Below are 13,270 nucleotides of genomic sequence, written 5' to 3'. Positions count from 1 at the left end.
CAGACTTTAAGGTCAGACAGGACCATTATGACCATCAAGTCTGACCTCTTGCACATTGCAGGACACTCTTGTAATAGACCCATAACCTCTGGCTAAGTTAGTGAGGTCCTCAAATCATGATTTAAAGACTTCAAGTCACAGAGAATTCACCATTTACTCTAGTTTAAACTGCATGAAGTTAATCATATTACTGGTACATGAATATTTGAAAACTCATCTCCAGAGTACAGTATGTCCATAGTATTTTAGCATCCCTATTCAGTTAAAAAAAACCCAACGCACTTTAAATATATAGTATGAGATCCATACAAGGAATTCAGGTCTTAAGTATGATTAAAAAGTCACAACTATATATAAATACCTGGAACACAAGTGTCTTTCCAATTATGATGGGCAATGCAACCGGCATATAGCTTCAATTTAAAAGTTTGCAAGTCATAAGACTTCTGCCACTTTCTGCCACATTTTGCATAAATATTAGTCTTTCACTAGTGGGGCAGTCAAACAAAAAAAGTTCTCTATTTTAAATTGTTTTTACTTGAAAGGTGTGTGGGGAAAGCAGCACTGTTTTTAAAACTTAACTGCTAATTCTCTGCTGTCTCACTATTACTTTACAAAGAGAGCAATGTTCATATAAAAATTATACCTCAATCTAATCTGTTGCCTACACTAACATAGTAAAACAAAGAATGTTAGAATCTTGTTTCCACCTTTTATGCTATTGATTACTTTTTTTGCACCTCACTCAGCTTGCAAAATTAAAAGAAGTTAGTTGATTTGTTCTGAATTCTCACGCTCTAGCACAAAGTTTTAGTATTTGATTTGCAAATATTAAATGTGGCATGTTTAAATATTAACATTTTTCAGTGATTTAAAAACACTGGACATCATCTTGTTAATATTAAGAGATACAGATTTATTTCTTAAATATATCTAAATATTGGCTCTAAATTACTTGACAGTTTCCCTAAGTAAAGATGTTGCCTCCAAATTATCTTTGACATTGCATCAAATACTGTCTGTGTTTTCCAATCACTACTCTTCTGCCTATTATTATTAACTAAAGGAGAGTTTGTATCTTGCAAATTGGAAGTTGGAGAGTCTGATACAAGTATATTGAATGAGAGTGTATAAAGAGGACAAGACAGTTTGAAATGCAAGGCTACTGAATAGGCAAAGATAATTGAATGCACATTGCCAAAGTCTTTTAAATCTGTATCTGGCTGAAGAATAAGCTACTACTTAGAAAAAACATGATGCAACACCATATCGTGTAAATTCTTCATTAAGCCCTGACTGGATGAGAAAAGGAATAGAATAGTTACTTAAAGTTTGAATAACTTAACTACAGATCACAGAGCAATGTCCCTCAAAAGAAAAACTAAACTTAAAAAGAAGTCTTTTTATTAAAATAATTTAAGGGTAATTAACAGAGAAGAGCAGAATTGAACCCATATTTTCTGATTCAATAAGGATTACCTAGGCATCACGTAAAATAATATAAGTATAGCTTACCTTTTTCACTTGTGCCTCTTTAATCTTTTCCAAAGCAACCCTGATCTTCTCCGCTTTCAGTTTAGCAGCCTGTTCTTCCTGTGGGGACACAGCAAACCAATTAAACAAATGTCAGTCTGATTTTAGGACTTCAAAGCTTCTAATTATGAGGTTACCATAGGGTAGAATTTGAGAAGGAATACTAGTTCCCCCACTCACAACAACCGCTACTGTGGAAATTAAAGGAACAATCATTGATGCTGAAAAAACTACTATGTTTAAGATGCAAAGACTTCCTGTATCTATTGGATATACACAGATCAGACCATGTGGCTTTGAAGACAGAATACAATTCTTTTTCTGCACTTTGACAGCCAATATTGCATCATTCCTTTCCATTCTACTTTTTTCTTTTGCATCCATCAATTACTGAATGCTTTAACTTGCCACAGATTTATGACAGTCCCAGCTCATACCATATTTGCCAACAGTACAATTAAACACATCCAGCAGATTTTCAGTTTATCAAGGTTAACAACACAATGAGAGATACCATAGCTTACTGTTACAGACACTTCCACTGAATAACATTCCACGCTATTCCAGTCTGTTAAGGAAGCTTTTAACATGTTAAACTGCTTGGCAATAGCTCAATACTTGCACACTACACCTTTCATCCATGTTCCATACTGTTTTTCCTCATTTAAAAAAAAAAAAAAAAGTGTTCAGATCACCAAATGTAAGAAGTTAAACCTCCTTCTTTGATACACTTCCTTTTAAAAATCTAAGTTTGTTACAATTTAAAGCACATTAAAGGGATTTGAATCCATTCTCTCTCTTAATTGCTTTTCATGAAGAAACCAGTATACTGCAACATTATGAATACATACTTTCAATCTCCAGCAATCAGCCTATAATATTACTATTGCAATAGAGTTGAAGTGATCTGCTGAAACAAGAAACCACTTCTGCAGAACCTCTGCATGCAGGTTTCAAATTTCAGAATTCTAAGATTTGGATTACTACAGCGTGAAGTGTCTAGGAAGCACATAAACCACCTTGTAGAACTCATAATCAGAAAGCCACAAAATTAAAAATACTTCTGTCAGTCCCCCTGAAAAATAGGTTGCTTTCAGAGCAAAAGTAGCACAATGATGGAAAGACAGCACTAACTACAGCAATTAACTCTTTATCATTTCATTCTACAAATAAAATCCCTAAGCCGCTTCTCTGTTACTGTTTGGATGAAGTTGCCTTTTATTTAATGATAAAGATTCATCCATCTTCAAATCTGTGCAGAACTTCATTAGGAGTAACACCGTTACTGGCATTTTTCACTTCTGTGAAGCCATTGTTGTTGTTCTTATCCTCCGGAGTGGCTCCTTCCTAGGCGACTTTGTGTTAATCATACTTAGCCACTTTTGTCCCTTCATTTTCAGACTGTACTTCTATACTACATAGTAGAGATGGCAACAGCTGTGGAGGGGTATAGACTTGCTTGTGAGAAACATAATCTTTTTCAATAAGAGAAGCCAATAAGCTGACAAGAGCAGTAATAATTGGGGTTTGAAACATTAGCTGAAAACTTAATTAGGCAAAGAACAACGCTTTTTATTACGCTAGTAAAAGACTCATTTTAATTTATCATAAAGATGCTATCACATAACTAGGAAAGGTTATACCAGAATATAGTGTTTAGAAAAAAGGAAAAAAACAAAAACAGTAAGATATCTGATAAGATTTTTAACTTTAATCAAATGCTTTATAATTCCAGAATTTTAGAGTATTCATCCTACCTCTTAGTCCTGGTTGTTTTCATCCACAAAACACTTGTTATCCAAAAGCAAAGAAAAGCTCTATTAAGATTTTTTTTTTTTTTTTTTTTAATTTGGAAGAGTAAGGTTCTACAATTAATTATTTTATGGTCTGGGCTGCTCCTGAAGTCAATAAGAGCAAGAGGGATAGCTCAGTGGTTTGAGTCTGCTAAACCCAGGGTTGTGAGTTCAATCCTTGAGGGGACCACTTAGGGATCTGGGGCAAAAATCAGTACTTGGTCCTGCTAGTGAAGGCAGGCGGCTGGACTCGATGACCTTTTGAGGTCCCTTCCAGTTCTAGGCGATAGGTATATCTCCAATTTTTATTATTATATTATATATTTTTAAGACCAATTTTGGTAAACTGAGCAATTTCTGGCTTTTAAAATGGTATCTATGAACTCAATCATAAACCTTTATTTCTGTACAGAGGCTGCAAATATATTCAATTTGGCTTTTTACTTAAGTCAAGGGGCCCAGTTTTCTGTCCCGCTGCATGTTGTACATGTGCACTGAGTACACAACTATCTGAAAGGTAGCATTTTACACCCACTTTGCACAGGTGCATGTGAATACACAAAGAGCAAGGCTTTGGAGAATCAGGCCTCGTGGCTTTAATACACCTGTGCCAGTGCACCGCAATTATCTTTTCTGATATTCTTAAAAGATTCCTTACTAGAGAACCATGATAGATTGTGTGGTAGTTTTAGGATAAACATGTTTAAGTATGTGCTGTTTTTATTACTAAATTAATTTTCATTTGAAAATCTAAGGACTGGCTAAAGAGATGAAACAATAGCCTATAATCATAGAAATGTTGGACTGGAAGAACCTCAATAGGTCATCTAGTCCAGTCCCCTGCACTGAGGCAGGACTAAGTATTATCTAGACCATTCTGAAAGGTGTTTATCTAATCTGAATTTAAAAACCTTCAGTGATGGAGAGTTTACAACCTCCCTAGATAATTTGTTCCAGTACTCAACTACTCTTACAGTTAGGAAGTTTTTCCTAATGTCTAACCTAAAACTCCCTTGCTGCAATTTAAACCCATTACTTCTTGTCCTGTTCTCAGTGGTTAAGGAGAACAATTCATCTCACATCCTGCAGCAAAAACACTTCAGGACCAGACTTCAAAGAGACACCATTTGACACCATCAGCTCAGGATTAAACAAAGACTGTGAATGGCTAGTCAACTACAAAAGCAGTTTCTCCTCCTTTGGTGTTCACACCTCCTCTGCTAGAAGAGGGCCTCATCCTGATTGAACTAACCTAGTTATCTCTAGACTGATTCTTGCCTGCATATTTATACCTGCCTCTGGAAATTTCCACTACGTGCTTCTGATGAAGTGGGTATTCACCCACGAAAGCTTATGCTTCAATACATCTGTGAGTATATAAGGTGCCACAGGACACTGTTGCTTTTAACAGAGCCAGACTAATATGGCTACCCCTCTGATACTTTACAATGTGTGCTAACTACTTAAGCTAAACAATCTGTTCCACCTTGCATTTTGCTGTGAGGCTGGGAGTACTTTTCCCAGATCTGAAGAAGAGACAGGGCAGACCCCTACAGGACTCCACTTGATATGTTCTTCCAGTTTGATTTTTAACCAATGATAACTACCCTTCTGACTACGCCTTTTCTAACCAACTGTGCATCCATCTTATAAACAGGTTTGTCTAGGCTATATTTCTCTAGTTTGTTTATGAGAAGGTCATATGAGACAGTATCAATAGCCTTACAAAAGTAGAGATATATCACATCTACAGCTATTCCCGGGCTCCCTACCCTCCACAAGGCTTCTTACCCTGTCAAAGAAGGATATTACGCTGGTTTGACATGAGTTGTTCTTGACAAATCCATGTTGAATACATACTGCAATATTTTTAACTTTTAGACTAAAACTATTAGAAATTAAAAAATTCTAAAATTGTAATTTTCCTAAAAAAGATCTTATTTACGAGCAGCAAATGCTAAAGAAGATTAAAACTCATGTATAAGAAAAATCAAAGCAAAACTAAAAATATGATTTTTTAAAAAAATAGTTAGGACTGTTCTTTAGTTATTAAACAGAGCTTTTCTTTTAAACTAATTGACACGTCAAGAACAGTACAGCAGATTTGGCAGGTAATGCTTCACTGATGCAGGGTGGGGAATTAGGTATTGTCATGATTTTTTCCCCGAAAGTACAATTGGATGACGACTTTTTTAGAAGTATGATTGGATTAAAGTTGGTATTTTCCAAAGTTTGCTACACTCTAATCAATCTACCTCTTTTCCCCCTCCCAGCCAAACAAACCATAAAACAAATAACCTTGACACAAGGGACAAAGGGGATTAACAAACAAGAAGCCTATGCAACCAGATAGTGTACTGAGCTAACTACATTTCTCATTTCTTGTGAGATATATTTTCATGAGAAGACAGACAGGTGACAGTAATATATTTGAATACACCTGCAAGCCATTCAACCACAAACTGACAACTGTTGTACACAACTGTCTACATTTTAGAAATATGACATACTAATCAATCTAATCACATTTAGCATTAGCAACTCATTTCCCCTGCAATGGTAAACAAACCTAAAATATGAACTTGAAATAGTTTAGAATCCTTTGGAATTGGAAACAGCAGTACAACTTACTAAGGTCCTAGACTCAGTGTGACTACTCAAGTGGACAGTTACCGATGCAAGCATGGATTTGTATGATTGAGGCCTAAAAGAAGTTTATTCCAAGCAATGATCTTACTGAAATTGCATCTAATCACAGAAGAATATCACTAATTATCACGTCACAAATACAGAATCCCAATAGTTCTCAAAAAAAATCAGCTTTGCGCTACTTCTCAAAGCACTAATAGCTACAATGATATCTTATTAATACAAAATATATTAGCATACAGTGAACAGAAATAGATAAAAACTAAGCTACACTGTGATACATTGTTCTTGAATAATTAAGTTATTTTGTTAGTTTTCTTGTTTATTTTCAAAACTGGCAACTGCAGTGATTCTCTCAATAAGTGAATTTCAACTGCATCTGAATATTACTGTTATACAAAAAACCTATGTTAATGCAATTTGTTAAACTAGCACAGTTAAAACTGAAAAAAAACCCAAGAAATCACAAGTTAAAAAGGTTCCTTTAATAATGCTACCCATGGCCACATTACACACATCTATTTCATAATTCCTTGTTAAATTTGTAATTAAATATGTTCTGTGTTTTAACACAAAAGATGTAGGCTGTGCAATGTGAGTTAATGTTACTCCAAGAAACTTAACGTTTGCATTTCTTGACTTTACATTTTATTGTACATTAATGTAGTTTTTTGCAGTTGAATTCCTTATATTGAGGGTTTTTTTTAAAGAAACCTTGTATGTATTTAATAAAGCTAGCAATTAAGAGGTACTATTTGAGCTATGAAGTTCACACTTCATTTAAGTGAATGCAGTAGACATGATTTCATAAAATGTGAAATGGGATCCAGTAAATGTTTTTATAGTTTAATATTTGAAAAAGTTTTCTCCAGAAAGTTTCTCTTTAAAGGATGTGCAAGCAAGAAATCATAATCAAATACACTTTGGCAATATTAACCTGTACATAAAAATTTCCCAGCCAAAAAAGTTTACAATTTAAGATGTAGCTTGATGATAATTTTAAATGTATAGCTTTATTTAAAACTACATAATGTTTCTCAGTGGGATAAAACACTTTTCATGCACATTTTCATTTGATGCCTTGGCAAGTGTGTACACATGAACACCATTCTAGTATACAATCTACCAGACGCAGGAAGAACATGAGGACAGACATGAAACTGGGAGTGTAGGGACGTGTAGGGGGTGGGGGAGAAGAGGCACACTCAAGGTTTCTGTCCATGCCACCACATTTCTTAATTCTTATGTATCCAAACCTGTAAAGTGGTTTTAAAAAGGTAAAAGAGGAGAGGGCTGGGAAAGAGCTGAAAAATAACTTTCGTTCTGGGCTGCTGTTAAAGCTCCTTTACTACATAACAGCTGGAATAAATTTCCTCAGGAAAACATAGCTGCTGGCCAGTTAAAAAAAAGTGTTAACACAAGTATAGCTTACTAGAAAAAACAGTAGCTCTAAAGCAGGGGTGGGCAAACTTTTTGGCTTGAGGGCCACATTGGGGAATAGAAATTGTATGTCAGGCCATGAATGCTCACAAGGTTGGGGTGCAGGAGAGCTCTAGTTGGGGATATGGGCTCTGAGGTGGGGCAGGGGATGAGAGGTTTGGGGTGCAGGAGGGTGCTCTGGGCTGGGATCGAGGGGTTGGGAGAGCGAGAGGGGGATCAGGACTGGGACAGGGTTGGGGCGTGGGGAGAGGCTCAGGGGTGCAGGATCCGAGCGGCACTTACCTCAAGCGCCTCCTGGAAGCAGCAGCATATCCCTTCTCCGGTTCCTATGTGGAGGCACAGCCAGGCAGCTTTGCACGCTGCCCCATCCGCGGGCACCGCCCCTGCAGCTCCTGTTGGAATGCCGGAGGGGAGCACTGGAGCACAGAGGAGCCGGAGCGGCGCTATGCCATGGCTTCCAGGAGCCGTGTGGAGCAGCCCACAACCCAGCGCCCTGACTGGAGCGCCAGAGCAGGGCTGAGCCATGTGGTGCAGCCCCCGATCCAGTGCCCTGACTGGAGCAGGGCCGAGCTGCATGGTGCAGGCCATGACCCAGCGCCCCAGCTGGAGACAGGCCGAGCTGTGTGGTGCGGCCCATGACCCAGACCCCACTCCCCACAGCAGAAGCTCGCGGGCCAGCTTAAAAAGGCTCACGGGCTGCAGTTTGCCCACTCCTGTTCTAAAGTATAATTGACAAATACAGCCAAAGCCTACCTATTTAGCAAATGTGCCCTTGTTGCTTCACTATATTGGCATAATCTATGTATAGTCCTCATCTTCAGATTTGCCCCAGCTTCTCCCTAGGAGCACTTAAACTTTTTTTTTTTTTTTAAATAATCAAAGAAATGGTACACAGAAGGTGGACATTAGAGAAGTCTGTCTCCTGATATAATGGATGTGCAAGTCTCTTAAAAATACAAAACTACATAGTCTTCCTCATCCAATCTGGTCATCGCTGAATAGAATCAGAGTCCGTACCCTTCATCTCCTCTGATATAACAATTCCAAACTACAGGGGGGTACAGTAATTATGATTCCCAACATAAACAGTGGCAGAAAGTTGGCAGCAATATATTAAAATGCAAGGAGTGCCTCTTGGGGTGTTACTGGCTCTTTTTCTATGTTACGGAAATAATTTAGAAGTTATCCATAAGAGACTTCTAAGTATCTTTTCTTACACTATGGTGTTTTTTCCAAATTACACCAAGTAAAAGCACTCAAAATAGCAAATTTGAACTGTTCTTTCAGTATGAAGACAACTGTTGCTAGTAATTTTAATTCATTTGAAGGATGTTATTGTTTTCTGACAGTATGAGAAAAAGCATCCATGTGCTTCCCACAGTTTGATTTTTATACCTGTAAAGTGGAAAACAGAAGAGCTTTCAGACTCCACAGACTTTTGACTCCACCTGATTTTTTTAGCCAAGAATGCTAGCATGAATCTTACATGCTCTCCAAAAACTTGGAATCTTTGATGGATATTTGCAGTAACTGAATAGAATATATTTAAAATGAGACAGCCTTTAAAAACAGCCTGACAAGAGGAAAAAAGTCACTCTAGTAAAAGTAAAAGTTTTTTTTTTTTTTCTTTTTTGAGGGTGGGGAAGTGGGAGGTGAAGGGTGACGTGGGGGAGGGAGGAGTGAGCATCAAGCTTATAAACCCAGAAGTGGGAACTGCATTCTATCAACAAGGAAAAAGTCACATGCAGGTGGAAAGAAGATGCATCACCTTGGTCAGCAAATGAGAAGGCTTTCCTGCAATGTTTCTCAGAAGAAGGGATGTTTCCCTGTCCAGATAGGAGTGCTTGTGCAGAAAGAAAAAGAGAGAAAGAAAATAAGTCAAAGGAAATCAGTGCAGTAATTTTATAGTGTGTTGATTATAGTAGACAAGCAGAGTTTAAGCAAACACTTAAAAACCTTCTGCACTTAACTTCCCCACACAAACTTCTCCCATTCATAAAACTCTAACGATCTCTAGACAATGAATTCCAGAAACACTTTTGACGGAAAGCAAAGGTTTAATAAGCAGCTGTGCTATTAAAAGACACCATCTTGCCTTCACCTTTTTTTCAATGGCATAACAATTACAAAATGCACTTAAAGAAAATGTTTTCTTACCTGTTACTGATTTCTTTTCTACAAGATACTGGCTAGGATTTTCAAAATTATGTAAGTGACCTAGGAGCACGAGTAAATGGGACTTACATTACTAAGTCACTTACGTAATTTTGAAAATCCTATCCACATCATGCAAATCCTATACAACTGGGCTTGCTTTGGCTGTGCAGAAATGAAGACAGCATAGAACTGTCAGTCATGGAACCAGGAACATGCTGGTCAAGCTTTGCACCCTGGCTGCTTTTCCCAAGAAGAGGACTTCCAAAACTGCAGAAAAAAACCTTACCATAACGAGAGTAACTGATAATCCTGAACTATGGCCAACAAATTAAACTTTTCATGTACAGATATCCTCTCTCTGAAAATACAGTCCCCAGAAGGATGGGTCAGATTGCTGAATTCCTCAAAAGTGAGAAATTTGCAGAAAAACCAAGTTCTCTCTCTCCTACAAGAGTTTGTCTGACAATCATCCACATTTGGGAAGTGACCAAGAGTTAAAATTTTCCAAATGAGAGAGCAGATCAAAGACAAAATATGACTCCCCCCAAACATCTTAATGCCAGTAAGACAAAGGTAACATGAAGTGTAAGATCTGATGTCTTCTGTTCAGGTTTTAGAGCTGGTAAAACGTGGCTTTCCTTTTTGGGCAGTTTTTTCTATCCTTTACCTAGGCGGCTATTCCACCAGTAAATTTGGCAGAAGCCAGATTCTGCCTGAGGTGGGAGTCTTCGTTCCATGGGCATTAAATGTCTACTCCATTGGCCAAGAATTTAAATTATACATAAACTGCGGCAGCCACAAAGGAAGATGGGAAGGATATTTTCTAGAGAACTGACTTGACGACCTTCTCTCAAGTCATTCCTGAGAGGTCACTACCGTGGACATTATAGCTCTGGAATAATATGTACAGAGGATAAAGGTCTAGAAATAGAGGATTCAGTGTTTGTCTTTCGGGAGATGTCTGTTTTACTAATCCCAGGGTAAGTAAGGGTAAGAAAGAAACCCCCTTTGAGCATTTGTTTAGACTGGGAAAATGAGTGCTGTTTTAAAACGTTAGCTAATGCATTAGCAAATTTTCAAACACGACCAAGGATATGCACTAATGCTTAAAAACACACTAGTCATGAACAACCAAGTCCTTGTGTAGACCAGGATTTAAAAACGTGAGGGAGAGATGTGCTAGCTAACAAGTTCTAATACATTTGAAAAATGGAGTGTGGATACGATACTGTGTAACTTAACTCATGTTAAATTGGTCAAGGTCAAGTCTAGACTCACTTCAAGCTTTAAGTCAGCCTGGCACATGTTAAGTTGTCTACACTAGAATTTTCAAACACATTAGTTCGAACATGTTAGCTAGCACATCCTACAGATAACATCTTTTATGACCATGGCTACCTAATAACTTTTTCCAATATCATGGCCTTTACCCACGAGATGCTAAGTTATGTTTAAGAAGTGATAACATTTAAAAAACAATTAATTTTTTTAGTCTGGACAAGCCTGAGTGTGTGCACTGTATCGTTGGCCAAGGAACACAATGCTTTATTTAAAATGAAAGTATGAGTAAAGAAGAAGTTATTCACCTTGTGCAGTAATGATGTGTCTTCAACATGTGTCCCTCTATAGGGGTTTTCACTGTATGGGTGTTCCACTGTAGGTGTGCTTGCATCCGTGCACTGCTTATTGGAGAACTTTGATTGCAGTATCCATTAGGCCATCACATGTACTGTTTCTCCTCGTGCTGTGCCACAAGGCTAGCCAGCTTGCATGGGAACCCCCCGCCCAGTTCCTTCTCTGTTGCAGACTCATTGACAAGAACTCTGAAGTAGAGGGGAGGAGGGGACGTTGTGGAGCACCCACAGGGACACACATCTCAAAGAATCAACGTTATTGCACAAGGTAACTTCTTTGAGTAGTGTCTCTCTAGATGATTCCCGAGCAGTATTCCTTCTGGAGGGCTGTGACTTTGGAGTTGGGTTAGTTACAGATGACAGTACTGTGGAGCCGAAGATGACATTGGAGGCAGAGTCCCCAGTGATGCATAATTTTCTGCAAAAGTGTGAACTGATGCCCATGTCACTGCTGTATAGATTTCTGAGATAGGGACATTCTTGAAGAAGGCAATGTATGAGAAGATCAATCTTGTGGCGTGTGTACGAATAGTATCTGGAGAGCTCATACTGAAAACTTGGTAGCAGTGTCTGATGCAGTTCAAGATCCACTTGGAGAGTCTTTGGGCTGATATTGCTGAGCCCTTGGATCTTTCTTCAAAATCCCCTGGGGGATTTTCCTGAAAATCTTCATCCTGTCCAGGTAGAAGGTTAGGGCTCTCCTGACATCTACAGAGTGTAATATAGCCTCCACGCTGGCATGTAGGGTACTGTCCTCTGAACTGGGAGAGGAGGTACGGAGAGACAGGAAAAGGGATTGGTGGGCATGTCACAAGCTGTGACAGATAAAGGTACTAGGTCTGTCTCAGCCAAGTAGGAGTGATCAGAGCGATGTGTGCTCCATCTTTTAATAGTAAGGAAAAAGGAGGAAAGATGTAAAGAAGGTCTCCATCCCAGGAGGAGTGCATTGTCCAGGGAACACTAGCGTGGACATTTCTTGTTCAGGTAAGGGTGAACAAGTCTGTGGTAGGCGCCCCCTGAATAGATTGTGAAGTTCTACTGGGTCGAGCTCCCACTCATGATTGTGTGGGAATTTGCAACTGAGATTATCCGCTATTGAGTTTTGTGTGCCTGGAGGGAGGATGCTGACAGTGTAACAGTGGAAGATACACTACTTCCATAATCTCATCGCCTCCACAGAAAGGGAGGGTGACCTGGCTCCCCCTTGTTGATTGTCTGTTAGGATTCTAGTGTATGATACTTTGGTCAGTAACAGGAAGTCAGTGCCGCTGTTCCTGACCGCCTTTAGCTCGAGGTGGTTGATGTGAAGGGATATCTCCATGGGTGACTATTTGTCTTTTGTTGCAAGGCCATTTAGATGTGCACCCCTCCCTATGAGCAATGCTCAGTGGTAAGACGTTTGAGAGGCACAGTATCAATATGCAGCCCAGGGGTCCCAGTATGGCCACTGGGGTGGTGGTGGCGTCCATGGGTGGCTGTACTAAGATGGTGGTGGTGGGGCTGTCTGAGGGTATGTTCGAGGACTGAGCACTGTAAGGAGCCTGGGAGGAATACTGTGATTCTGCCTCCTCAGGTTCGCTATCCGAGCCTTCACTAGAGACAGAGCAGCAGGGAAGACTCTGATGCTGTTCGAAGACTTGGTGCAGAAGTCCCAGCACCGAGAAGAGGAAACTCCACTATGTCTGATACATGAAGGTCCCTAAAGTGTCTGAATTCCAGCAATGCCGACTGACTCGATGCTGCTGGCGGTACCATGGAGGATGAAGATCTTGTCCATACTGGATGCTCTGGTGCCAAATGAGGTGTCGATGATGGTACCTATGCAAAATTGCATACTGGGAATACCCTTTTTAGAGGAGTGCTTACTCCTATCCTTGTCCCTCACTGTCACTGTGGCTCTCTCGGGTCTCACTGTTGGGATTTTCTGCTCTTTTCTGATGATTTGTGAAAGGTCTCAGCAATTTGTTTCTTTGACCCACAGCCTTTTTACTTGAAGTCTCTGGGGAAGGCTCACATCTTCCAGGTGACTTGTGGCGTAGGTACAGAGAGGGTGGAAAAGCCGCC

At 39.3% G+C, this 13,270-nt stretch overlaps 1 protein-coding gene across 2 annotated transcripts in view; it reads right to left on the bottom strand.

Moving 5' to 3' along the window:
• RAPH1 (Ras association (RalGDS/AF-6) and pleckstrin homology domains 1) overlaps positions 1-13,270 on the bottom strand; it is a 155,790-nt gene that overhangs the window by 30,642 nt on the left and 111,878 nt on the right. The window contains exons 5-6 of one of the 2 annotated variants that reach the window (XM_075069991.1): positions 9,184-9,258; positions 1,516-1,593 (exon numbers count right to left, since the gene is read on the bottom strand). In XM_075069991.1, coding sequence (XP_074926092.1) covers positions 1,516-1,593; positions 9,184-9,258 — 153 coding nt within the window. The remainder of the gene's footprint in view (positions 1-1,515; positions 1,594-9,183; positions 9,259-13,270) is intronic. The other variant, XM_075069990.1, reaches the window with a different exon arrangement.

This window comes from Chelonoidis abingdonii, chromosome 10 (assembly GCF_003597395.2).
Source record: "Chelonoidis abingdonii isolate Lonesome George chromosome 10, CheloAbing_2.0, whole genome shotgun sequence".
NCBI classification, from domain to species: domain Eukaryota; kingdom Metazoa; phylum Chordata; order Testudines; family Testudinidae; genus Chelonoidis; species Chelonoidis abingdonii.
Note: the sequence above shows the minus strand (reverse complement) of the source record. Positions and strands in the feature narration are given on the sequence as shown.